Source organism: Anopheles stephensi, chromosome 2, assembly GCF_013141755.1.
Source record: "Anopheles stephensi strain Indian chromosome 2, UCI_ANSTEP_V1.0, whole genome shotgun sequence".
In the NCBI taxonomy this organism is placed as follows: Eukaryota; Metazoa; Arthropoda; class Insecta; order Diptera; family Culicidae; genus Anopheles; species Anopheles stephensi.
In genome coordinates, this window is record NC_050202.1 from 71,680,581 (window position 1) to 71,706,847 (window position 26,267).

A 26,267-nucleotide genomic window follows, 5' to 3' on the forward strand; every position below is an offset into this window, starting at 1 on the left:
AATGATAACAGAGCTATCCTTGGATTATGGAAGGGTGCTCAACTTTGAACGATCGTTCCAGTTGGGGCGTGAAATCTTCAGGATTTTCATACGCAGTTATGATGGCTAGGCTCTGGGCCGTAGAGATACCTGTACTAGTCGATCGTCTTTTGTACATATAGAATTTTTTATCTTGTTTCTGGAGCAAGATTGGAAGAGCCTGCAGAAACTGGAAGGAGAAAATTCGCGAGATAATCTCCTGGTGGCATGAATCTAGCCAGTCCTAGATTAATGAAGAATATCTCGATCAAAATCGGTATTTGGTCATGTGCGAATTTACTCTAATTTATCAATTTGACAGAATAGGTTAATATAGCTTAGTCAATGTAGGTCGTCGATCTTAGAAAACTTCAACTGACCTCCGTTTTCTGGAATCCTCTCCAGAAGGACCTCATCCGGCCATTTTTTAGGAAAGATGGAGTTGGGTAAAAAGATCACAAAGACTCCAAGGCGGCCATGGTCAGGCTTCCAGTGTATTTGAAGTGTCATTAATGACCTTTTCTTTAATGCTTATGTTAAGACTTACAATATTGACTAATATTGAACATCAAAGCTCTAATAAGATTTTTCTCCCCACCTTTTTTCTCATTTTCTTCTGCACATGAATCCCGCCAACAATGCAATTGCAACGTTACCTGACACGTGCTCTGCAACGGGGATGCACACGACACTGCAGCTAAGCCTGCGCGACGATCACGATGCAAACATATGCGCCAACTGTATCGTCAGCATCGAGGCCTTCTTCAAGTACAAAACCAAGTGCGTGGAAAACGATCGGTTGCTACGCAAGAAGCGCGTCAGTTTCTTTGCCGGGTTGGGGTTAGCGGCCGATCCGGGCGACCAGCCGTCCCAGTCGACGAATCAGCTGACGCTCCTGCCGCACACTAAACGGCGCCGTTTGTCCACGAATGGCGAGGGTGCAGCGGATGAGCAGGACGAGGAGCTAGCCACGGTGGACCGTAAACGATACCGATCGGCGGCTGTTCCGGAAGATGTAAAGAAGCCGCAAAATGGCACCGCACTGGCGGAAGGCGCGGATGAGGACGACGGTGCTGGCGATGAGGAAACCCACCAGAAGAAACAGCTTGTTGCATCGTATCAAATTAAGCAGGAAGCTCCGGATCCGGACGATGAGACCGACAACCGCAAACAGGCGTACGAGCAAGACGACGACGAGGAGGAGTACTTCAATCCGAACCAATTCCTAGCTCAGGAAACTAAGATCGATGAGGAAACGGTTGGCGATGAGGCTGGCAACGATGGCAGCTCGGATGGCGATGGATTTGTGCCGAATGGTGCCGAGGATGGATCGACGCACGTGCATCCTTCTCCGTACGAGCGTGGTTGGAAAACGATCGAGTTTGCACCGCAGCCAGGTTCGTCCGGGTTGAAAACGTTAAAAATTACGGACTATTCCAACATCACCGGCAAGCGTGGACGACCGCAGCGGTTTATGGCGGAAATGCTGTCGATGGCGGCCGGGAGCAATAACGTGCCGCCGTACCATCATGGTGAAGCCGTCTATCAGCAGTTGCAGCGATTGAACGGGCTGGCAGCCGGAGGAAGACTTCATCAGCCCGATGAAGTGGCAAGGCTGCCACTGGCATCCAACCCCACGACGAGCACTCCGTCGCGAAGCCTTGGCGGTGTGATCGAACCGACGAAAAAGGTGCAGAAGTTCCTGGACGATGGTTTGCGGGAGTTGATCTACAATGCGGGAGCTCCGAATCCGCACTACTCCAGGGTATGGCTAACCACACATCCACAGTCAAGCTACGATCCCTTTACTAACGTTTTGCCCTTCCCTTGTTTTAGGATGGTGGATCAACGGATTTCAAAGTCGTGAAGGCACGCTTCAACTCGTACAACATCATATTCGACGACAATCGATTTCTGCGCCGCAACAAGTCGGTCAGCGGTCTTCCCAAGTGGTACTGGGCGTGCAGCGTTACCGGCTGTCCGGTGAAGATATGTAGCTACGCCGGTCGGTTGTTTAAAACGAACGAGCTTTCGCACACGCACGCCCCCACGGAACCGGACGCCGACAGCAAGTACGAAACCATACAGCCCGATCCGGTCGAAGCGGAACAGTTGCAGCGACAGCTCCTGCTCCAGCAACAGCAACAGCACCAGATGCAGCAGCAGCGTCTCCTAAGGCAGCAGCAGCAGCAGCAGCTCCTTCGCCAGCGTCAGGTAGAACTTACCCAGCGTCGTGTTGCGGCCGCAGCAGCACTAATGGCTGCCGCCGCAGCGAACGCGTCCCGTGGCGATACGCAGGAGCAGGAGCATCACACAAAGCACCAGGCGGAAAGTAGAAGCGGCAGCAGTAGCATGGAAGAATCGAACGATCCACGCAAGCGCTACGAACTGCGACTGGCACCCGATGGTACGGAGCTGCTTCTGTACGCGGGGCACACGCACGGACTGATTATGACGCGCAAGGATGGCGTTCGGGTGTACCGGTGTACGAGTGTGGTCGGTGGGTCGGACGATGTGGCTGGCCGACCATGCACGGACACGGTGTTTCTGCAAACGGACGGCCGCATTGCGAAGGTGTGCAAGGAGGAGAGCGTCGACTACGAGATGGAGCTCGTCCCGGTGGAACACGCACTGTCGGAACGCTATCATCGGGCGGCCGAAGAGGACGATAAACGTCGCCGCCCGCAGAAGATTATCGTGTACGAGGGCTACCGGTACAAGTACTGCCATGCCCGGCCCGAGGGTAGCTTCTACTGGCGGTGCGTACTGCGCCACGACACGGACTGCCTGGCGTCGATCCAAACGAAGCGCAATCTCGAGTTTTTGAACGTGAACGATCAGCCGCACAATCACGACCCGCCGGACCCTTCGGAACCGCACGAGAACGCGATGCTGTGCGAGATCCGGCTTCCGGTCAAGGGTGAACCGACGGAGGGGTCGACCGATTTTAAGCTCGTCAAGAGCGGGCAAAAGCGAGAGTTTCTCATCTACAAGGGCTACCGGTACTACTTCCAGTACGAGTCGAAGAATGGGCGCCGGTCGTACCGGTGCACGATGTTTAAGAACTGTCCGGCGGGGGCGTTTCTGCTGCCGAACAGCACGATCCAGGAGGCGAAAAACTTTATCCACACGCATCCACCGGTCGAGGATATGGATAAGTACATCACGAAGGACAGCCTGATCACGAGCCCGATCAAACATCCGTCGGACGGTGGTGCCGCCAAACGGTCGCTGGACGCGGTGGAGGAGTGGAAGAGCGCCGGAGGTGGTGCCGGTGGCAATGGTGGCAGTGCGGGTGGCGTTGAACCGCTCAGCAAAGATCCGGAGGTGGCGCGCCGGAACGGGTACCGAATCATCAAGAACTACAAAAACAAGGAGATCATGATCTATCTCGGGTGGCGTTACTTCGAGGACTACAAGAAGAAGAGCGGGGGCCAGGTGTGGCGCTGCTCGTCCCATCGGTTGTGTCGCGGCTCGGTACACCTGTTCCCCGATGGGTCAATCAACTTTGCCAAGCTGGTCGATCACAACCACTCGCCACCGAAGAAGATCATAAGCCACTCGTCGGTGGATGGTGGGTTTGTGAAGGGTGGAATGCTCGACGGTGGTGCGGCTGGCGAAGCTCAGCTGTCCCTGGCCCTGGTCGATGGGAATGGTGGGGTGGAGCCGGTGTTGGGTGGCGGAGGTACGTACCATCGCTACATCACGCACCAGGGCCACCGGTTCCGGTTCGCTACGCGCAAACGCGAAGGCACCATTTACTGGCGGTGTGCGATGCGCCTGGAAACGAAGTGTCCGGTTTCGTTCCACACGAAGGAGGACACGTACGAGCTGGTGAGTACGCGCAACCACGAACACAACCACCCGATACCGGCGGTTTGGCCGGAGGTGGCCGGGGGACAGATAAATGAAGCGCTGCCGAAAGTGCGCATGCCGGCCGAGGAGATCGGGACGACCGATTTCATGCTGACGAAAAATTCTAAAGGCCGCGACCTGGTGCTGTACCGGAACGGGCGCTTCTATCTGGACTACTCGCGGAAGGATGGGAAGATTGTGTTCCGCTGTTCGGCGGTTTCGGGTTGCCGAGCGACAGTGCTATTGCTGCCGAACAAAACGCTACAGGTTCCGCCCGACTTTAGCCACAATCATCCGACGGTCGTCGATGGTTGGGACGGGGGAGAGTCGACGGTGCTGGACGGAAAGCCAGCCGCTCCCGCAATGTCGGAACCAATCGAGCTAAAGTCGGACGAAGAGGAGGAAGACGCGCCCGTCCCACAGCCGCGGGCGAGCGAATCGATGCTTCCGAAGATCATCCTCTACGATGGATTTCAGTTCCGCTTCATCTCGCGCCATCCGACCGAGCAGAGCGCCTTCTTCCGGTGCTTCAACTTTGACGCCAAGCAGAACCAGTGTCACGCCTCGCTCTACACCGACCTGAATGGGGTCGTCGTACAGACGAATCAGCAGCCGCACAATCACGAGCAGGGCGATTATCTGATGGGACCGGACAAGTACCACCACCAGCAGCAGCACCAGCAGCAGCGACAAAACGCACACGATCTGATCGGTACGCAGGACTACAAGATCGTGAAGAACTGGAAAAACCGTGACGTGCTGGTGTTTCAAAACTGTCGCTACTTTCTGCACTACGTGCGCAAGGACGGGCGCAAGGTTTGGCGCTGTTCGGCGATTCGTAGCTGTCACGCGGCCGTCTACCTGAATGCGGACGGCACGGTCGATCAGTTCCGGGGCCAGCACGTGCACGAGATACGTCCGGAAGGTGAACCGAGGCGACGAAGGCGTCGGAAAAAGTCCGAGCTAATGTTTCCGTACGGCGTTGGATCGGGGGCGGCCGGTGGTATGTTTAGCAATGCAGCCGGAATGCTTGCCGCGGAACTGATGGCTCGCGGTGCTGGTGTCAGTATTAATGGAGCGGCTGCGTCACTGAATGGTGGCGGCGGTGGCCATTTGGGATCGAACGAGTGGATCGACTATAGCGATTACGGTATACAGATGAGCGGTTCCCCGAACGAGACAGGCGAAAGCCTAGCAGCGGGAGCAGCGGTAGCGGCCGGCCGGGCGAATGACGAGAACGGGGCCCACTCACTGTGGGACCAGTTCGCTGCTGGACAGGGTGGAACCGATGGGGAAGGATTTGATCTTGCCTACCATTCCGTGTTCGGCAGCCAGGAAAGCTTTAACACGTATGCCGTCCATGCGCTTGCACAACATCACCTGCAGCAGCAGCAGCAGCAGCAGCAGCAACGCTCAGCCGCTCGTCTTCAGCAACAGTTGCATCAACAGCTGCTACTGAATGGGGCTCGTGGTGGTGATGGCCAGCAAGACCGTGCCTCCACGCAGCAGCAGCAGCAGCAGGACCACAGTGGCAGCGAGCTGGAAGAGTACGATCTGTCCGGTGCTGCCAGCGGCGATGAACATCCGCTGATCGACATCACGCCGGAAGTGAAGATCGAAGGTGACGACGATCTCTGATCTTTGGCCGGCCGGTACCGATCGATCATTCGTTGCAACTTCTCACTGCAAGCATAAACAAAAGACAACACACACAAATCGTATACGGGATGATGGGTAGAAAGGGAGGAGGGACATTTTTCTAAAGACTTTTGGCCATTTTTGTTATAGATGTACGTGTTATTGGTATGAGCTTCCCGTTTGTTTCTTTGTTTTTTTTTCATAACCATTCCTTGAGCGAAACCAGTCAAAATTAGTTCTTACGCAGCGAGAAGCGATCTTCTAGGAAGAAACATTTACAAGCGTATAGGTATTTAGTAGGGAAAATCGATTTGTAAACATTAATAGCTCTACATTGGCTGCACCCCTGATCTGGGCTTGTGTGGTGGCAGAGGAATCTGCTCGCGTGTGTTGGCAGTAAACAAACAAAAGCAAGGAGAAGGCACGAGGACCCGTTCGATTGACGGTTCGATATGCTAATTCTGGATGTGTCTCGAACCATCAAAAGGTTATTCATCTCTCTCTCTCGTTCGCGCTCCCCACATTAGACGAGGCAGGCTCGTGCACTGTGCTAGACAAAATATGCGACGATCGCCACCAACAACATCCCCGGTGGATAAGGGGTGTCTAGACACACGTTCGGGGTGGGTTTTTTTTTTGGTCAGATGTCTAGCCTCGCTGGTCGGTCTCAAGGCCTTGATCGAAACCTGTTTGATTAGGGCAGGAGCTCGGAAGACACAGACGGAGCGAGCATCCCAGCGATCCCACCACCTTCCCCCCCCCCCCCCCCTCCGGTTCGGCGCTCAGTCTAGCATAAATTACTACCTGGTGTGTGTGTGCGTCACCAGGGTTTTGTCATGAGACATAGCGAAAGAAAGCAAAACAACTTTGCGGTGCCCCCTTTGCGACAAAAGCTCGCATTGACTCATAATAGCGGGGTGTTTGGCCGCTGGTTCTGGTTCCGGTTCTGGAACCGATTGTTCGTTTATGCAATGCCTTCTTTTGTTTTTTTAGCTTCTTTTAATTATTTTTAGTGTAGAATAGAATATTAAAATTAGTCAAATGTATATTAGTGGAAGTGGAAAACAAGTTCTTGGAGCAATTGTATTAGAATAGTTTTGTTAAGGAATGCGCAAAAAAGACAAACAAAGTGAAATAAGAATAATGGAGCAAAACGACACATACACACAAAAGAAAGGACTTCATTTTTTTTAAAACGCCAGTGAGACTATTAGACAAACAAGTGAGCCTTTTAAAAATTTCGCTTCCCGATGGCCGTGTGTTGAAGATTAAACTTGTTCTTTTTTGTTGTGTTGTGGTAGAAAAATGCACTTTTTTAATTCCATTTTGTTAAGAGAGAGAGAGAGAGCGATTGTTAAATTATGTTTAATGTGAAATTTTTGCAACCACATGTGGTGTAGGAAATGGTTTGGAGGAATGGTCGCTTCCGTTTTAGTAAATAATGAGGCTATACATATACATACACGAGAGAGCGAGAAGAAGAGAGAGAGAGGAACTTCTAGGAGAAAAATGAAGCCTGTTGTTAGAAAATATAAATTAGCAAAAAAAAGAAAATCCTTTTAAAAAATCGTTTTGTTTTGTCAATCATTAGCATAAGCAGATAGAAGAACCAGGTATACAGCGCGATGGAAACATTTAATAGTGAGTAGTTTAGTATGAGGAAAAACGTTATAGCAAATATATTATACCGTATATGATGAATATACACACACACACACACACACACACACATAGAGAAACTCCCCATGCGGTGATCTAGTTGTCATACACAAATCTTCCATAAATTAGACCCCAAGCGAAACAACACATACTCAAAAAACGGAACAAATGTATGTATACTCAGCAACTCAACAGCCACGCACTGATAACATAGACATACCGATAGTACATGGAAGCGCATAATACATTACGATAGTTGGTAGTGGATATATACAACAGTGCAGCAACAGAAGAACAACAAACCAACTTAACACTTGGTAGTATAGCAAAAGAGAGATACAATATACTGAGAGAGAGAGAGAGAGAGAGAGAGAAAGAGCGAGATGATTGTTTACAATATGCAAAACCTCATACAACAGCACAATAGTGTAATAGTAACGAAGTACACCAACACCTAGAGATACTCTGGCGATCCAACCTACTGCGATACTCTGGGCGAATGATTGGACGTTGGTAGAAGCGTTGTTGTCTTTGTTATAACCATAGTAGGTACTTCCAACAGAACATCATGATGAGCAGATGTACAAACGCAGCAATAGTACATTCTAAGTAGCAGAGCCCGGAATAATGCAATAATACACGCGCAAAGCAAATCAACAGCATCACTGGAAGAGAAATAGTACTAATAAAAAAACAACAACGTATTTATTATTAAAACTGTTTGGGTGTGTATGGCTTTTTGTTTTATTTCACTTTTCTGGAACACGTTATTCTCGAGTGCCCGGGGTTCATCGATGGCCCATGACGATTAGTGATTAGCGGGTCGACTCGAACCTACCGGGTTGGAGCCATCCGTAAGCGACCCGGAATCGTTCGGATAGTATTCCTAGTCCCAACGAGTTCGCGTCGACCCGGGGGTGAAGTGAGTACGAGTTGTCCTGTGAGTTCGACGAGTTCGGTTTAATCCATCCATCCATGGGTCGTCTCGGACTCGTTGCACCCACGAGTCGAACTCGATTCCCACAGGCTCGCACCCGACTCCGGGACGATCCGTGAAAAGAGTCGTATGACCCATCACTAATGACGACCCTGTATGTGCTGCAGCAGATGCAGCTGGCCGAGCTTCGCCTAGATAATTCGATTAGTCCTTGCCACCTTGCAACATACCCAGAGCACATATTTGCGCTACATTCCTTTTTTGAGAAGTTCACTTTTGAACGCTGGGATGGTCTCACCAGCTCCAACAGTTATTAAAGATGATCGTGATCGTGATCGTGACAGTGTGAATACCATGTTAAAATCTTTGGCCCAGCGTTGACTGCTGACCGACTGACACTGACTCCATCTAATTAACTGGCTTGATGGAGCTCTAGCATCAGGTTTCTAGTTGCCAGCGGCTTACTGGACCTACCCTCTGCGATCAGTAGAATATCGGTGTGTACGGCATCGTCAGCTCCATTTTCGGTGGAATACCAATGGCTTGAATGCTGGTCGTTTGACAGTCGTCAAGAAGCTTCCTACTCCGTTATTCTCTAGCAAGTAATCTGGACATGTTTGGCAAAGGTTTTCTATTTAAATTTTGCTTTGCTCTATTTAAATTTTTCACAACGTGATCGTTAACCTTGGAGTGATCGCCATCCTGGGATAATGTGCTTCCAGGTTAGTCCAGTTAGTGGGGAAGCTTAGGGATGTTGTTTGTCTTTTCTATTCTATTATAGAAATTCTATTATAGAATATTATTAAAAAATTCTATTTTATATTAAACTTTAGCTAAAGTTTAGTTAAAGAGACGCTCCGATACGAGTTTACGTTTTTAGCTAGAATACAAGCAGCAAAAAAATAAATCTTCCGGCTTTATTATACATTTTATTCTGTTTAGTTATGTTTTAATAATATTTTAACGATGTTTTAAATTCTACATAAATTTACGACGGCGCACGAGCCACTGCATTCGAAAACTTTAACAAGCTAATTAAGAAGACATTTTGTAGGATAAAGATATTGTTCATCCCTGACAAACTATGCACCCTTACTCGCTATACTCACTTTTTTTTAAAGTATTCATAACTTGCAATGTTTTAGCTTAATGCTATAATGCTCTATAATGTAAAAGTCTGTCTGCATGCATTAATCTCGTTTGGATCGATGTTTTTTTTTATTCGTGGTAACTGCTATTAAAATGTGATGTTCAGTAGAGACTACTTAACCACACAGGAATGTTGGTATCTCAAGGGGGAAGAAATGCACTCCAGAACACTTCCACAGTGCGTCAGTTTAAGTAGTACAACTATACGATCTGCTTCACTGTGGAAAATAACTTTCCCTCTACTCAACTCTACAATGCTCCGAACGATTGCCATATGATGGCTTTCTACATTTTTCTACATTTATAGCTAAGAAAGAAAGGTCAGTCCCAGATTAGAATCGAACCCCACGATCGTCGGTGTGTTAATTCACCGAGCGTCGAAGTGCGTGACCGACAGGATACCTCTACATGACTAGGATATGCTAAAAATGTGTTTTTGTCTTAAATTTTTGCTTTAAGTTCAACGTGCTTTGCAGTAACAGTTTTATAAATAAAACAGGGTTCGCCATATTTATATCAGCAAATCTCATCCAATTTGAGGCACGGGTTCCTTCCCTTTTTTTCTAACAAGTTTCATGTATGTTGGAACCGAAATTGACAGTGTAGAAGGAGAAATGTCATCGTGAGGCGGAGCCCTGTAAAGGTCCAAACAATTGAAGGGTTCCGTGGGAGGAAGAGAAAACGATGCACAAGCGAGCTATCAGGCAGTTATCGTTCAGTTGCCGCCAAGGAAGCACTATTTTGAAATTGTAAATCATTTGTACGATCCGAATGTTTGCGTGAATAAAGTAGATTTACCGAACTTTGGTTTGTAAAGAAATGGAGCGCGGCGGTGCCGCAACAAATTTTCAAAATAATTAGTGGCGCGTATTGAATGAAGCTGGACTCGTATGAAAAGTGCTAACATGGACAATCCTGCGAAGAATAGTCGGTGACTATAGAGAATCGAGGAAAGTGTTTATGTGCATAAGTTATGCGAGTAATTAGGAACATTTCGTTGATTGTAATCGGTGATTACAAGGATTCGCGGAAGAGTTGCATAATTGAGTTGACTAAATTGCGAGTGCAAGCCTGGTGGTGTAGCACGGTAAACTTCGCTAAAAGGAAAGAAACGGAAATTTGTGACTGCCTTCAGCACGCGCGTGCAAGAAATTCGGTGAATTTGCCTGATCTGGAAGTCGGTGCATGTGCGCGGCCGTGTGCGTGGACAGCTAGGAAGCAATTCCAAGAACAGTTCGTGTCGGTGGTCCGATCGTGGACATGTACTAACGTGTCCGTGTGTGTGTGCGTGCGCGTGGAAAGCTAAGAAGCAATTCCCGGAACTGTTTGCGTCGATGGTCCGATCGTGACATGCGCTAACGTGTCCGTGTGTGCGTGTGCGTGGAAAGCAAAGAAGCATTCCCAAGAACAGTTCGCATCGGTGGTCCTATCGAGGACATGTACTAACGTGTCCGTGCGTGCGTGTGTGTGTGTGTTCGTGTCGGTGGTCTGATCGAGGACATGTGCTAACGTGTCAGAGTGTGGAAAGCAAAGACGCATTTCCAAGAACAGTTCGTGTCGGTGATCCGATTGTGGACATGTGCTAATGTGATTGTGTGTGGATGTTAAGGAGTGGCATTGTTGTCCTCTGGCGTGGTACACAAGAGTACATTGTCTCCTGGAACAGCTAGCGTCGTGGTCCAATTGTGGACAAACGTTAACGTTTGTGTTCGACTGTGTTCGAGTGAATACGAGTGTAAGAATATTGCACAATTTGGACTATAGTGCCGTGTTCTTGTAATTGTGTGAGTGTGCATGAGCATCAACAAACGCTACTTTTGGAAGCCAGCTTGGTGAAAGACGATCATATCAAGCGTGTGTGTGCAGTTCCGGCAATAAGCAGACGGACTGAAGAAAACATTGTCCAGAAACGAACTTCTGGGGAAGCGACAGCGACAAGTCAACAGCTTGGAATGCCGAATACACGCAGCAAGAAAATAAATGACGACGCTGAAGCCGGACCCAGCGGGTTACACATGAATCCTTCGTCAGAAAACAGCGATGAAGAGGGGCTCAGCTTAGATCAGACGGTCGTAAAAAACATGGCATTAGAAACGGCAGAAGAAATGTTACGACAGATTGCGGAGGAAAATGCTCGTCATAGTAAGGAAATAGCTCTACGGAAGGAACTTTATGAGCTGAAAAGGAAACATCAGAAAGAATTGGAAGAAATGGAACGAACATACCAGCAGCTTAATATCAGCCATCCTATTGTGGAAACTAAGCCAGCTTTGTCGAAGGCAGTGAGTATTACTCCCGAACAACATTTAGCTAGAAAATCCGTGAGTACAAGCTTGCCGAGGTTTAGCGGTAAGGCTGAAGATTGGCCGCTTTTCATAAGCAGCTATAATTACACAACGGAAGCCTGCGGATTCTCCAACCTAGAAAATCTCAAACGTCTACAAGATTGCTTAACTGGGGACGCTTTAGAACAAGTTCGAGGATCGCTTATGGTACCAGAAACCGTTCCAAGTGTCATTGAAGACTTGAAAAATCTTTTTGGAAGACCACAAAAACTATTGAAAGGGTTGCTCAAGAAAGTTCGCGAAACGAAAGCACCCACTGATGATCAGATTGATACATTCATAATGTTTGGAATGAAAGTTAAGCAACTCAACGAACATCTAGTAGCTTGCGATATGACTGAACATCTAGGAAATCCATTATTGGTCGAAGAATTAGTAGGAAAGCTTCCTACTAGCTATAAACGGGAATGGATTCGCTATAAGAACGGCAAAGCTGAAAGTGCCTTATGTTTGTTCAACAAATTCATCCAATCCGTGGTGAGCGAGCTAGTAGAAGTTGCCGAGTATGAAGCAGAGCCTCCAACGCGACGTGATAGTAACGAGTCTAATCATAAAGCATTTAACAAAAAGAAGCCAATGAACACCGGAAGATATAAGAAAGAATATTCCAATATCCACAATTCAAAGGATGCTGCTGTTACTACCAAGAACTCGAGCTGTTGGATTTGCAAGCAATTGGGACACACACTAAATAATTGCAACCAATTTCAAAAGATGACGGTGTCAGAGAGATTAGTTGCGGCAGAGAAAGAGAAGCTGTGTAAAACGTGTTTGAGCAAATTTTGTCGCGGAATATGTTCAAGATCTTTGCGGTGCGAAGTAGATGGCTGCGGAAAACAGCATCACACGTTGGTACATCGAACTGAAGAGCACGTTCAGCTACAGAAAGCTGATTCAAACGGAGACATGCAGCGATCACCAGTAGTGATCTATCGGACGATACCAATTACTCTTCATTCGGGCAGCAATAGTGTTGATATCACAGCATTTGTTGATGAAGGTTCATCTGCAACCTTGATAGACGAGAGTGTTGCGAAACAGCTGAAAGCGAATGGTCGAAACGAGCCGTTGCGAATTACCTGGACCGGAAATATAAGTCGCATTGAAGACCGATCCAGGAAGTTGGATCTCTTAATATCAAGCCAAGGTTCATCAGAGAAATGGAAACTATTTGAAACTCGTACAGTTTCTGGACTAATGCTGCCGAATCAATCCTTGAGATTGGCTGATGTCGTGAAACGTTACAAACATCTGGAAAATATTCCAATAAGCGAAAATAGTCAACAAAAACCTTTGATGATAATAGGGCTTAATAACATTGAGTTGTTTGCTGCATTAGAGACCAGAGTTGGTAATTCAGGCGAACCGGTTGCGGTAAGATCCAAGATAGGCTGGACAGTTTACGGTGTAGACAACAGTGTTTCGGCTCCACATGTCATATTAAACTTTCATTGCATCACCACAATGACCAATCGAGAACTTCATGACGCGGTGGGCGACCAGTATAAATTGGAGCAAATGAGTGCTCCTGCCTTTGAAATGCCGATGGCTCCCGAGGAAAAACGGGCAACAGATATTCTCCGGAAAACAACTAGAAGAATAGGGAATCGATTCGAAACGGGGTTGCTTTGGCGAGAAGACAATCGAGTTTTTCCTGATAGCTATCCTGCAGCAGAGAAGCGTATGCTGCAATTGGTGAGACGTCTGAAGAAGAATCCTGTGTTGGAGTCGAAAGTAGTTGACATGATAAAGGAATATGAACGAAAGGGCTATGCCCATAAGATTACCAAGGAAGAACTGTCCAAATTTTCCAAAGAAGAGGTGTGGTATCTACCCCTTAACGTGGTGCATAACGCGAAGAAACCAACAAAGATCCGTTTGGTTTGGGATGCAGCGTCAACAGTGGAAGGAGTCTCTTTGAATTCCCTGCTACTTAAAGGGCCAGATATGTTGGTTCCTTTGCCGAAAGTTGTTTGTAGATTTCGTGAACGAGCAATCGCATTCGGAGGCGATTTGAAAGAGATGTACCATCAACTGCGAATACGAGACGAAGATAATCAGGCACAACGATTCTTGTTCGGCAGCAATATAGAGGGCAAGCCGCAGGTCTATGTAATGGATGTAGCCACGTTTGGGGCTACTTGCTCACCCTGTTCAGCTCAATTCATAAAGAACGTGAACGCCCTTAAATTCGTTAAGGAGTATCCCGAAGCTGCACGAGCAATCATAGACAGGCACTATGTCGATGACTACTACGACAGCGTTGATACAGAAGCGGAAGCCATCAAACTGGCAAAAGAAGTTCGACACATACACGCGCAAGGAGGTTTTCACATCCGAAACTGGATGTCTAATTCAGAGACATTCCTAGAGGAAGTTGGAGAAAGAAGTGAGAAAACAGCGGTGCAGTTTTTGAGCGACACCACTTACGACCGTGTTCTGGGTATTGGCTGGAAATCAACGGATGATGTCTTTTGCTTCAGTGTGCTGACTGATGAGGATCATCGAAAGTACATCGAAGAAGGATTTCAACCTACAAAACGGATTGTGTTGAGTGTGGTGATGACATCATTCGACCCGGTGGGTTTGATTACTCCAATCACTGTTCGAGGTAAAATGTTAATGCAGGACTTATGGCGAACCGGATGTGATTGGGACTCGAAGATTGATCCTGAGTCATTTGAAAAATGGAAGAGATGGCTGTTGCTGGTACAGGAGGTTGGGTCATGCCAGATCCCTCGCAGTTACTTCGGCGGAGTACTTTCAAGTGAGGTGGAACATATACAGCTGCATATATTTACAGATGCGAGTGAAACAGCGTTTGGTGCAGTTGCCTACTTTAGAGCGATCATCGGTGGAGCAGTAAAATGTACGTTGGTAATGAGCCGTGCCAAAGTGGCCCCTCTGAAGCCAATGTCGATACCTCGTCTTGAACTTGAGGCGGCAGTTCTAGGTGTGCGGCTATCGACAAAGGTGTTGGAGACTCACTCTTTTAACATTTCTCGTACCTGTTACTGGACCGACGCAAGGGTAGTTTTATCTTGGCTACGCTCGGATACAAGACGCTATAAGCAGTTTGTTGGCCTACGAGTAGGAGAAATCCTACATACATCTAGCGTCGAGGATTGGAACTGGGTTCCCTCTAAATGCAACCCTGCTGACTTACTAACCAAGTGGGGAAATTCTGTAGACATGACACCGGATAGCCTTTGGTTAAAGGGACCTTCATATCTCTACAACGAAGAGGAATATTGGCCGCAACAGGAGATTCCACAGATGAATACAGCTGAGGATTTAAGAGTGCACCTCTTAATCCACGATGTGAACGTTCCTTGTGGTATTATTGATACTCAACGTTTTTCCAAATGGACAGTGCTAGTGCGTACTATGGCATGCGTATTTAGATTCATCTCTAACTGCAGAAAAAAGGTAGAAGGAAAACCTTTAGAAATGTTGCAGGCCACTGATCGACAAAGGAAATTGCTGCTCCAATTGAAGGTCGAGCAAAAACGAGTGCAGCTGCAACAACATGAATATGAAAAGGCAGAACGAGCTTTATTGAAGATGGCACAAGTTGATTGTTTCCTGGATGAGATGAAGATACTGATCAAGAACAGTGATCGCCCAACTGATCAATGGATTAGTTTTGATAAAAGCAGTGCTTTGTATAAACTGTCTCCGATGCTAGATGTGCATGGAATCATTCGAATGGAAGGTCGGATGGAACGAGCAGAATTTCTTCCTTTCAGTTTGAGATTCCCCGTAATATTACCGAATGATCATATGGTTACGCGATTGATAGTACGTCATCATCACGAGAAGAGTGGACATGGGTATCGTGAAGCAGTGAAGAATGACCTACGACAGCTCTACTACATCCTGCATCTCGACGCTACTGTGCGAAAAGAGGCAACAGCTTGTGTATGGTGTAAGGTGCGTCGTAATCATCCTAACGTACCCAGAATGGCGCCGTTGCCGGTGCAACGCCTTACACCCTATCTTCGGCCCTTCAACTACACCGGAGTAGACTACATCGGTCCATTCGATGTAACCATTGGACGTCGTACTGAGAAGAGATGGATAGTTTTGTTTACGTGCCTGGTGGTTCGTGGAATCCATCTTGAGATTGCTCATGGCCTGACTACACAATCTTGTCTAATGGCACTGAAGCGATTCATCTGTCGACGAGGTTGGCCTGTTGAGTTCTTCTCCGATAACGGGACTAACTTCAGAGGAGCAAGCCGTGAAGTCACCGAAGCAGTTGGGAACATCCAGAACGAGTGTGCGGACCAGTTCACTAACGCGCGAACCAAATGGACCTTCAATCCTCCCATCACCCCTCACATGGGAGGAGTGTGGGAACGATTGGTGCGATCGGTCAAAGGCGTCCTAGCAGCGATTGATGATGGAAGACGATTGACAGACGAGATTCTTCAAACGGTTATAGTAGAAGCTGAAGACATCATCAACGGTAGACCCTTGACTACGGTAACTCAAGATGGCAGCGATCAGGAGACCCTGACACCAAATCACTTCTTGCGTGGCGTGTCAGATGTAGATGCACGCACTTATCCACAGACGAACGTGAAAGAAGCTTTGCGTGATTCATATCGAAGGACTCAGCAATTGTCAGATGTACTGTGGGATAGATGGGTTAGGGAATACGCGCCCACTCTCAATCAAAGAACAAAATGGTTCGGGGAGACAAAACCGTTAGAGTGCGGAGATCTTGTTTACGTAGTAGATGGGAAGAATAGAAAATGTTGGGTGCGAGGAATTATCGATGAAGTAATAGTAGCAGGAGATGGTAGGATTCGTCAGGCTTGGGTCAAGACTAATAACGGAAGATTCAAACGTTCTACGAGCAATTTGGCGGTTCTTGAAGTAGAATAAGGTAACACCAGTTAGGAGATGGGGACTGGGTTACGCGCCGGGGATTGTTGGAACCGAAATTGACAGTGTAGAAGGAGAAATGTCATCGTGAGGCGGAGCCCTGTAAAGGTCCAAACAATTGAAGGGTTCCGTGGGAGGAAGAGAAAACGATGCACAAGCGAGCTATCAGGCAGTTATCGTTCAGTTGCCGCCAAGGAAGCACTATTTTGAAATTGTAAATCATTTGTACGATCCGAATGTTTGCGTGAATAAAGTAGATTTACCGAACTTTGGTTTGTAAAGAAATGGAGCGCGGCGGTGCCGCAACAATGTACTTATTACACAAAGTACGAGTAAAAAGAAAATTAAAAACAACAGTCAAGAAAAAAAATTAAGATACATTTCTGGAGGCTTGTGTAACCGAACCGCGGTTGATGCGTTAGTGCGATCCACCGAGAACGTCAGCGAACGAGCGTCGAGCAACCTCGAGAGGTCCCCGGCCCTTCTTCGTACAGGGAGGCGCGGTCTGGATGGGATTTGAACCCCAGTCCTGCCGTGTGAAGACCGGCACCGTTATCACTTCGGCCACCGGACCTCCCCTAAAAGTAAGTATGGGACGTTTAAATTGGAATATGGAATTGAAATGTCCAAGTCTTTGCTATAGTATTATATCCTGGATAACTATATTTTGACTAGAATAACTTCATGAAATAAACTAAACAAGTGTTTTAAAATTGGATATTTACATCAGAAGACAATAACTACCAAGCGCAAGGAAAGATTGTTTATAACGGAAGTACTGGCCATCGTCAGACATCCACGCATAAACCTTCTGTATAAGTTCATAAAAGAGGCGAATGAGTCCATGAAAGAGGCGAATCTAAGATCTTAGATGCCTCTATAAATAAATGAAAAAAAAAAAGATGTATAAGTCCAGTCTGTCAAACTAAGTGATCACGCATCTGATCTTCTAAGGAGTCTGAATGTTCTTCCATGAGGTTAAAGTTTAGCTGGCTCTCATCGTGGACCAAAAATTTGATCCGCAATTTTTAAGTAAGGATCTTCTTGAAACATATCTGATCTTAATTCATTCCAAAAAAAACTGGAAGAGGCAGAGAGGCATATCTTCACAGCAGCAGCAAGGGTTTCTAGGCAAGATGAATGAATCTGCTAAAGACACATACAATATGGCGACCCTGCGCTAGAGCATCATTGGAAAACCACTAATCCTACCTTGGCAACAACGACGCATCGTTGCAATACTTAGCGAATAGAATTTGGTGTCAGAAATGATGTTGTGTCGTTCAGCTTAGCTCATTAACCTTCAGTTCAGTTCCGTGGTAGCCTCCGCCGGTGATTGATTTCCCTGCTCCGGCTCGTTAAGCCTGGTACTCTGTAACGTACAATGGACACATTATTGCGCTATCAAAAACACTCACTCTCGAACACCTACCTCCCGATGCAGCTTTTCCATCTCCTCCTTGGTGGTACGCTTGAAGAACCCTGCCCGATACATTCCGTACGAGATCGCGACCAGCAGCAGCAGACCACCGAGTGCCGACACAATGTACACCCAGATCGGTGTACTGCCGTCCGCGTAACGATACACGACGGTGAACGGATTGCTGCGTACCTGCCGGTACGTGACACCATCCGGATCACCCACCTTGTGCACGTCCGTCAGCATCATCAGCGCGAAGATGTCTTCCCGCTCGAGGAACGCTTCACCGATCGCGTCCAGATCGAGCTGGAACTGTAGCGTTATGATGATCGGTACATTGGTCGGACGGAAGATGTCTACCGCGACGTTAAGCCGAGCACACTCGATGAACGCGTCCTCCTGGGCACAGTTAAAGAATAGGGTACGATTCGCGGGAAGCGCCTGCACGGTGGCATCGTTCACCTTCGAAAGACTTCGACGTACGCGCGAATGTCCGGAGAGTTGGCCCGTGTAACGGTTGTAGGTGTGTACCGGCGATCCTCCATGCCCTAGACCTCGACGGCGGCGGCGATGCATGCCCATCGAACTTTGATCATAACCGTGAGGTTGGTTTTCACTAGCAAAGCCACCCATTCCAGCTCCACCACCGCCCGAGAGGAGGTCGAAGTCACTCGGCAATCGATGCATATCCTCGACGTCAACTGTCGGCGGAACGATGTGATCGTGCTCGATCGGATTCGGCAGCAGTATCGTATCGTTCTGCGTCCAGGTGTAGTCGAGCGTTTTGTAGTTGTAGTAACCCGACACGACGATGTTGTTGAAGCTGATGATCTTGTACGATTGTCCCGAGCTTGGTTTGTGGTACACCAGTGGGACATCCAGCGTGAAACCCAACCGACGGAACGTGCTGGGACCGTTGCTGTGGACCTGAATCTCGTACGTGACGTTGTGTAGACCACTTTGCTTCTCTAGGAAGACTTCCGATGACGACGTTTTTCTAGTGAGAAAGAGCGCACGTTAGTACATTCAAACAGTCCTATCCAACTATGCTTACCCTATAATCTCGATATCGCTAAACTCCTGCAGCGTTAGCACCTGCTCCAGGAAGTTGTCTTCCTGCGCCGACTCTTCGCTAGTGCTGAGCGCTTCCGCCTTAATCTCCGCACTGCTACCTTCCAGCTTCGTCATGTCGAGGATCAGCGTGTACCGCGAAGTGTAGGACGCCTTCAACGGTAGCCCATTGTTGAGATCGCACAGCACATTAACAGCGTCCGCTGTTATCGTTTGCTGACACCCCGACGTCAGCTTGGCCAGCGTTAACCGTGCCGGCGTAAGCGTTACGTTCAGCTGAGGCAAGTACGCATGCTCACCCGCATTGTACACCTCAAACTCGAGGGACGCTTTCTTCGAGCTGCCGAGCACATAGACGGGCGATATGTCTAGCCAGCGGGCGGATAGTCGCAAATCCGATACGCACACCTCACCCTGACAGCCCGTCTTGAAGGAAATCTTCTGTATCAAGCGATTCGCAACGGTTGGATCGAGCAGCGCACAGTCGGCACAGAACCCGGCGCCCGTTTCGGTTGGTAGCGAACGTACCAATTCGTAGGACAGCTCGACCAACACGGGCTTGTAGATGCTGGCAGCGGTAGCCTTCAGCCGGACATCGATTCGACGACACTCGCTCGTACCGGTAACGGTGATCGTTTCCGTGCGTCTATTCCCTCCAACCCCGGGAAGCGTTACGCGCCCAACCTGCCCATCGACGGTAATCTCGTACTTGAGCTGTACGCCGAAGGGTTGTCCCGCGGCAAACACTGCACTTAGGCAGATGGACAGATCGAACGTGGTGTCTTCCAGCGTTAGCTCTCGTTTGGAGGAGGTCACTTCCGCCTCGATGCGTACCACGGGGTACGTCCGGTAAACGTACACCTTCTCGTCATTCGGGGACCCAATGGCTAGGTCTTTGTACCCGTTGGCATCGATGTCGCTACCACGCGACAGTGCAAAGCCAAACATGGGCTGGGGTGAGAGCAGCTCGTTCGGTGGAGGTGTTAGCTTTTGGCTCGGTTTCGCTTGAAGTCCGTCCGGCGAGCCGAGGAAGATGTACACCGCACCATTACCCTCGTACGGAGCTCCTACAGCAATGTCTGAAGGTGGGCGAAACGCGTTATACAATATCCTTCGAGAGGGGGAAGTTCTTCGCGCCTGACTTACCATTATATCCATCCATGTTAATGTCGCCAATTCGTCCCAGACTCGTACCGAACCGTCCAGCAACCTCATGATTACCCGACAGCTTGCCCTGCAGCTGGAAGTTCAGCTCACCCTCGTTCCAGAACACGTACACCACCCCATTATCGTGATCGCCCGATCGGCTGTGCATGGGGGCCGCGATCGCCAGATCCGCAAACCCGTCGCCATTGAAATCTTCCGCCAGCAGGGCATAGCCAAAGTATTCACCCTGCTGCTGGCCGGGAAACGTGTACTGTACCTTGATCTGCGTCTCCAGGAACGAGTCCGCATTGATGATGTCGAAGATGAACACCTCTCCGACCTGTCCCTTCGACTGTGGAGCACTCGCCACGTACAGTGTTTTCCGATCGCCACGAAAATCTCCCGATCCGACCGCATACCCAAAGTACGAATCATCCTTCACGGCGCTAAAGTACGGGTTCGGTACGTCGCTAACGTACTGCACGATCTGACGCCGGTGCCGATTCGTTGGACGCTGCTGAGCGGCCCATTCGTCCCGTCGGCTGAGGCCACCCATATCTTCGTTGAAGCGTCGCCTGTAGCGTACGACCGTACCGCGCCAATTGAACACTCCCGGTGCACCGATCAGGATCTCTTCGCCGTCGTCCGTGACGTGCACACTGACGCCCTGCTCACCGTACATGTAGTTGTAGTACTGGCCGTGTGCATCCTTGTGCAGCTGTTTATCTACAAGAAGCAGAGAGACACATTGAGCAATCTTTACCAAGGAACACCTATCCTGACTAACGCTTACCCTTCGCCCGCAACGGTATGATCTTGCGAATGTCCTTCGGTTCCTGGTCCTGCTCGGTACCGTCCGTAACGTAGCAGATGCCATGCAGCAGATAGTAATCGACCAGCTCGCTGATCGTTTTCGGTGCACACACCACAAACCGATCGCCGTCGGATCCGTGCCCATCCATGGCGGCCCCCAGCATCTGGAAGTCCTTCTTTTCCGAGTTGTACGCAAAGTCCGACTGTTCCGCTTTGGTGTTGCCTATCTTGTCGAAGTAGTAGGGGAAACATTCGGGTGCGTCCGCCGCAAAAGAGCACCGGTAGATGGCGCCCGTTTCGTTCACTTTGCGCTGGGCTGCCAAATCCGACTGGGCTCTCGGTGCGCCGACAATCAGGCTGTGTGGAGGAAGGAAGTATTTATTGAAATATGGAGGACAATGGATAAGAGCTGGGCCTCAAGAATCTTTGGATGGCCTAGTGGACAATTCAGTGGTTTAGGACTTTGCTACAATGACTTGTTTTCATTAAAAAAGTTCCCATTAAAAACACATACTAAATACAAGAGCAAATAGACAAATTTCCGAAATGTCATGCCCTTCTAACCACCTTGCGGAATTAAATCGTCATAATTGTTATTCAAACAGACGACGGAAAAAAACTCATCACCGGTTAAGAAAATGTGTATGATGCACATTAAGGGCTCCCCGGTACGAGGAGTGCCATTTTTTTCCGCTGGCCACTCCTAAGCTGTGTCCAAAAAGGGGAACCAATTAAAAGCAGCCACTAATAAGGTGGTCTGAATTAGCGTGACAGCTCTAACTCTCCAGGGAGATGCATTGCGGAACCGACCGAAAAGTGACCAACTAATAATAAGCTCCCAAATATGCTGAACATATTCCCTTCGGAGGGAAGCCGGGCATATTGCGCATGAAAAAAAATTTGTTACTGTAAACGGGTGTCGGTTGCATGTTAAAATGGAGTTTACTAATAACTAATTTGCATGTAGAATGTAAGCTTTACTAGAGCACAATAAGTTAAATGTGTTTAAAATTGTAGCAAAATTGTTTGCTTCAAATATGTTTGCCTAATGAGACATGTTCATTTACTAAATTGAATGAACCGATTCGGTGAACAAATGATCATTAAAATATGTGATTGAGGTATAATTTATAAATATTTATAAGTAAGATTAAGATCACAACCATCCCGTTTGATCGGGTTGGTACGGTCAAACCTACTGCTTAGATTTTAATACGAGGCACGATCGTGCATGAGTTTGACACCCCTGGAGTGTACGATCTCTTTCCAGTGTCGTCGCAATCGACTGAGTTTTTGGTTATTTATGGAATGTATGGTGAAAAGCTTATGTTTTACAAATAGCAATCTATGGTTTTATCTATGCAGTTTTAGCTGTTTTAAACACTGTAAGAATTATTTTTTAATATTGTATTTTTTATAATTCTTATGCTTACAATAAACATTAGTCCTTTGGGAATAACATGCCTCCCAGCTAAAGTGAAAGGTGAACGATTTGTAAATTAGTCTATGTATTTGTAAATACGGCAAGACCGTTTTGTATAAAAAAAAAAAAAAGAAAATTAATCTAAGTAAAATATTTTTTGCTGTCAAAAATATCATTAGATTCCGTACTTAAAATACAGTGCGTAACAGAATAATAAGTCCACTAGTTTTTTGTAGTTGTAGAATAACTAGAAAAGTTGAAGATCCCGAGAAATGATTGAAATTCTCTGATATTCTTCATTATGTCAAAATTTTTGTATAATTTTATATCCCCAATAAAGCCATTTCTCACTTAATTTATTTAGCTCCTGCACTTGTTTAGGTACTGTACCAGGGATGCATATTGTTTTTATAAACAAGTGCGCCCTTGAGGCCCCAACAAGGCGCTCCCACCAAGAAAGGACATTTAAAAAACCTCCCACTCCTTGGTGGGGCAAGGATTGCCAAGCAGCTTTTACCAAGAAGCGTGAGGCATTTAAAGACTTCCGGGACACGGGCTCGGGGTCCTTAACAACAACAATGAGAGCGAAAGCTTATCTGGCGAGTGGCTGTATGAATTTGCCCACAAGCTTTGTCCCGATTTCGTTCCTGCGCAAAGCTTTACACAACATGCGCCTGGTAGTGACCCTAGGATGGACTTACCGTTCACAATGGAAGAGCGATCACTTGCTCTCCTATCAAGCAAAAATTCCTCCCCAGGTCTGGATCAGATTGGTAGCAAATTGCTTCAAAATCTTCCTGACGAAAGGAGGAAACGGCTGTTAAGCATCTAGAGGTCAACAGATGTCAAACCAATGATGTGTACATCATCAGCGTATGCCAGGATCTGGATTGACTTATAGAAGATGGCCCCCGAAGTTTCCACCTCCGAGTCGCGGATGGCTCTCTCTAGCACCAGTTTGTAACGGAGACAGGCAAGCTCATCTCCCTGGCGCAGGCCCTTGGTAGTAGCAAAGGGCCCTGTGAGTTTTCCATCTACCTTCACCTAGCATGTGATGTTGGTCATTGCCATTCTTACAAGCCTGGTAAGATTGGCCGGGATTCCAAAAGAGCTCATAGCGTCGAACAGTTTTACTCCCAGTGACTACCTTATCGACATTAAAGGACTGTTCTACTTCACGTTGCACCTGCCATACCTAGCAAAATATATCAGACAAGCCAGCAGATAAGATTACAGCAATTTTCGTATTGAAGCACATGGCTCATACCGTGAGTCACTTCCAGTCCCTATAACAGCCCAACGGATGACAAATTATTGGCATGTATGTGTGTAAATACTTTTAAAAATTAAAAGCATTAAAAGCGTTCAGAGATAAAAATGAGCCGTACGAAATTTAAAAACCCATTATCTGTCCTCATTTTTTTGCGACACACGCTTTCCTTGACTTCATTGAACCATGCCACCCATCCCCATTAAGGGATTACGGAACAATTACGGACGCCTGTGTACCGGAGACAAACAAAGACATCACGCACCTTCCGAGCAATCGCATCAATGTCTCGCTCTCCTTGAGGCATCAATTCCGGTTATTTTGTTGACTTTTACAATTTCTCTTCCCGAACTTACCCGCCTGGCCGAAGATTCAGCGAGTATCCAAAGTACGAGCTGCGTACTTTTTCCATGTGTAGCTGCAGATCGGGCTCCCGGAACACGTAGTTCGGTACCGGCGAAAGGTTGAACGATTCACCGCCAAGGGCGAGGAGCGTCACGATCACGAGTCCGGCACCGACCATCATCCGCTGGAGGGACTTCATTGTTTTGGACGGACACACACACACACACACCACTCTCACAAAGGGTTTAGGATGTTCGAACACACACACACACTCCCGAATCGATGCGGAACCGAATGTCCCGATTGTGCTAAATGATGCGACGGTGAGGATTTTTCGGGGCTTTCAGTTTGCTTCACGATAATGATGATGAGACAACCAAGTTGCCTGTGGGGTTGCTGTTTAGCATGTGCGCCCCCCAGGTTTCACATTACCACTAAACAAAACAAAAAAAAGGGGAAACAAAAAACGTTTAATGAACTTTCAAAAATCCCACCCAGCAGGGCTTGGAGCAGATATCCACCGGGTTCCACGCTTAGTAGGGTAAGGCTGTTTGACAACTTTAGACGTGCTTGACTTTTCCGTCACACTAATTCATTTTTGAATGGCTTCATTTCGTCGCCCTAATTGAACTATCACGCCACCACCACGGTCCACGGTTAATGGGTAAAAAGCGCGCACAGAGCCGGCCACTGAGCGTGCCGCCGTGAGGTGAATCACTCAAGCGTGTTGCGTTGGGACAGCTCGGACCGGGACCAGTTGAAGCCTGATCAGCACAGAGCGGTTCACGTTTCGGGTGATCGGTTCTCAGCTTCCGTACGCGATCGGTTCGGAAATTGCAATGAGTCACGCGAAACGCCAGCCCGGCTGCTCATCGCTTTGGTCGCTCAGAGTAAATGTAAGCTTCAAACAAAAACAAACTCCCGGATGCCGTGGCTCCGGAATACGCACGTTTTGCATTGAAAAAAACAAATGGAAGTGGAACCAAGTGTCTTCTACGCTCCCCGACCGGTCCGACCGAAGTAAATACGTGACGAATTTCACTTCTTCTGACGTCATGTGGCTCTGGTGTAGGTTGTTTGTAAAACTGATTTTCAAATAACTCTACTAATTGTAGCAACTCACTCTAAGCACTCGAAGCACTGTGGTAATCTCAGGCACCACACCTCGTTCCGGTTGCACCGAACGCTCGGAATGAGTCAAAATTCACTTGCAGTGTAAAACCAACGTACGACACACAGACGATAAGAGCACACACTTTTACCATCGCCGGATAACGCAAACAATTTGGGCGATTGTGGCCACGAGCTGGAGGTACGATACGATGATAAGTGCGGTGATGCTGATGATTATGATGACGGTATCATGCACGGCACTGGGGTCTCGTATCACCACAGCAACACACTACCGGAAAGGAGATATCTGCGTCCGCACTCGTCGAGATCGCCAATCCATTTGACCAAACAACACTCTTCGTGAGCCCCACCACATCGGGTTCGCGCACTCAGCGGCTGCACCACGACAACTGTGAACACCGCGCCATGTGCTGGTTTGAGGTGGTTTCGGCTGCGTACGTGTGTTCGTGACGTCATACAGCGAGAGACACACACTGAATGGATTGGAGGGCGCGCGCTGTCCGAGCAGTGGGGGCGATGGTTTGCATCACCGGGGAGGAAGGATTTTTCTACTCGACAGGGGATTGGCAGTTTGGGGCATGCTAATGGATGCATTCCACAGGTGACTCACGCGCGGTTATTGGAACGATCGTAGTGGTCACAGCATTAGCGGTTGGGAGAGAGAGAGAGAGAGAGAGAGAGAGTTGGAAAGGGGGTTGTTTTGGTTTCTCCCATTACGAATACACACGTAATGTTGCCGGTTTTTTAGTCCTCAATTTTGAACATGCTGTTCGTTGGCTCTTGGAAGACGAGGATACCCGTTACTTACAGCGAACTTTAAATAAGTGAAAGATTAGTAGCTTTAAGAGATTGATGGACCAGAGTGGTGGTATAACAGTTGGAACCTCGTCGTCCAGCAAGTCTCGTCATCCAAGGCGAGCCGCCTTACCTTTCAAAAGACTTCCTCGTCTAAGGAACCTCGTCGTCCTCCAGAGGACCTCATCTACCAGGAGATGTCGCAGTCGAAGCTATATTGCCGTTGAAGCTTCAAGCTACCAAGAGTCCTTGTTATCGAGACCTCTTCAAGCTAACAAAGGAACTTCTGAAGGAGGCCCATAAATCAAAGCCTCATCTATCAGGAAAATTCGCTCGTCTAAAGATTCTCTTGTCGT

The 26,267-nt window shown here is 47.9% G+C and overlaps 2 protein-coding genes across 5 annotated transcripts in view; one reads left to right on the plus strand and one right to left on the minus strand.

Moving 5' to 3' along the window:
- Positions 1 to 10,058, plus strand: part of LOC118504667 — a 27,322-nt gene extending 17,264 nt beyond the window's left edge. Inside the window, exons 2-3 of the mRNA XM_036039452.1 lie at positions 716 to 1,783; positions 1,855 to 10,058. Coding sequence (XP_035895345.1) covers positions 716 to 1,783; positions 1,855 to 5,511 — 4,725 coding nt within the window. The 3' untranslated portion in view covers positions 5,512 to 10,058. The remainder of the gene's footprint in view (positions 1 to 715; positions 1,784 to 1,854) is intronic.
- Positions 9,019 to 25,473, minus strand: LOC118504668 (integrin alpha-PS3-like). Of its 4 annotated transcripts, none has more exons than XM_036039456.1 (7): positions 25,389 to 25,473; positions 23,994 to 24,416; positions 20,925 to 21,301; positions 20,132 to 20,857; positions 18,969 to 20,064; positions 17,927 to 18,911; positions 9,019 to 17,866 (listed from the first exon to the last, which is right to left on the minus strand). In XM_036039456.1, the coding sequence occupies exons 2-7, from the start codon at positions 24,179 to 24,181 to the stop codon at positions 17,798 to 17,800; spliced, it is 3,441 nt and encodes a 1,146-aa protein (XP_035895349.1). In that variant the 5' UTR covers positions 24,182 to 24,416; positions 25,389 to 25,473; the 3' UTR covers positions 9,019 to 17,797. The 4 variants fall into 4 exon arrangements, with proteins under 4 accessions (XP_035895349.1, XP_035895347.1, XP_035895346.1 ...); XM_036039454.1 differs by having other exon boundaries at positions 25,239 to 25,447; XM_036039453.1 differs by having other exon boundaries at positions 25,106 to 25,447.
- Between the last annotated feature and the right edge of the window lie 794 nt (positions 25,474 to 26,267).

What these genes read in the sequence shown, in the direction of transcription:
- LOC118504668 (XM_036039456.1), bottom strand. Translation starts at nt 24,181, where the DNA reads ATGAAGTCCCTCCAGCGGATGATGGTCGGTGCCGGACTCGTGATCGTG. An exon ending in CATACCGTTGCGGGCGAAGG is followed by an intron (nt 20,858 to 20,924) that starts GTAAGCGTTAGT and finishes TGCTTCTTGTAG; the next exon opens with ATAAACAGCTGCACAAGGAT. An exon ending in TAACATGGATGGATATAATG is followed by an intron (nt 20,065 to 20,131) that starts GTAAGTCAGGCG and finishes GCCCACCTTCAG; the next exon opens with ACATTGCTGTAGGAGCTCCG.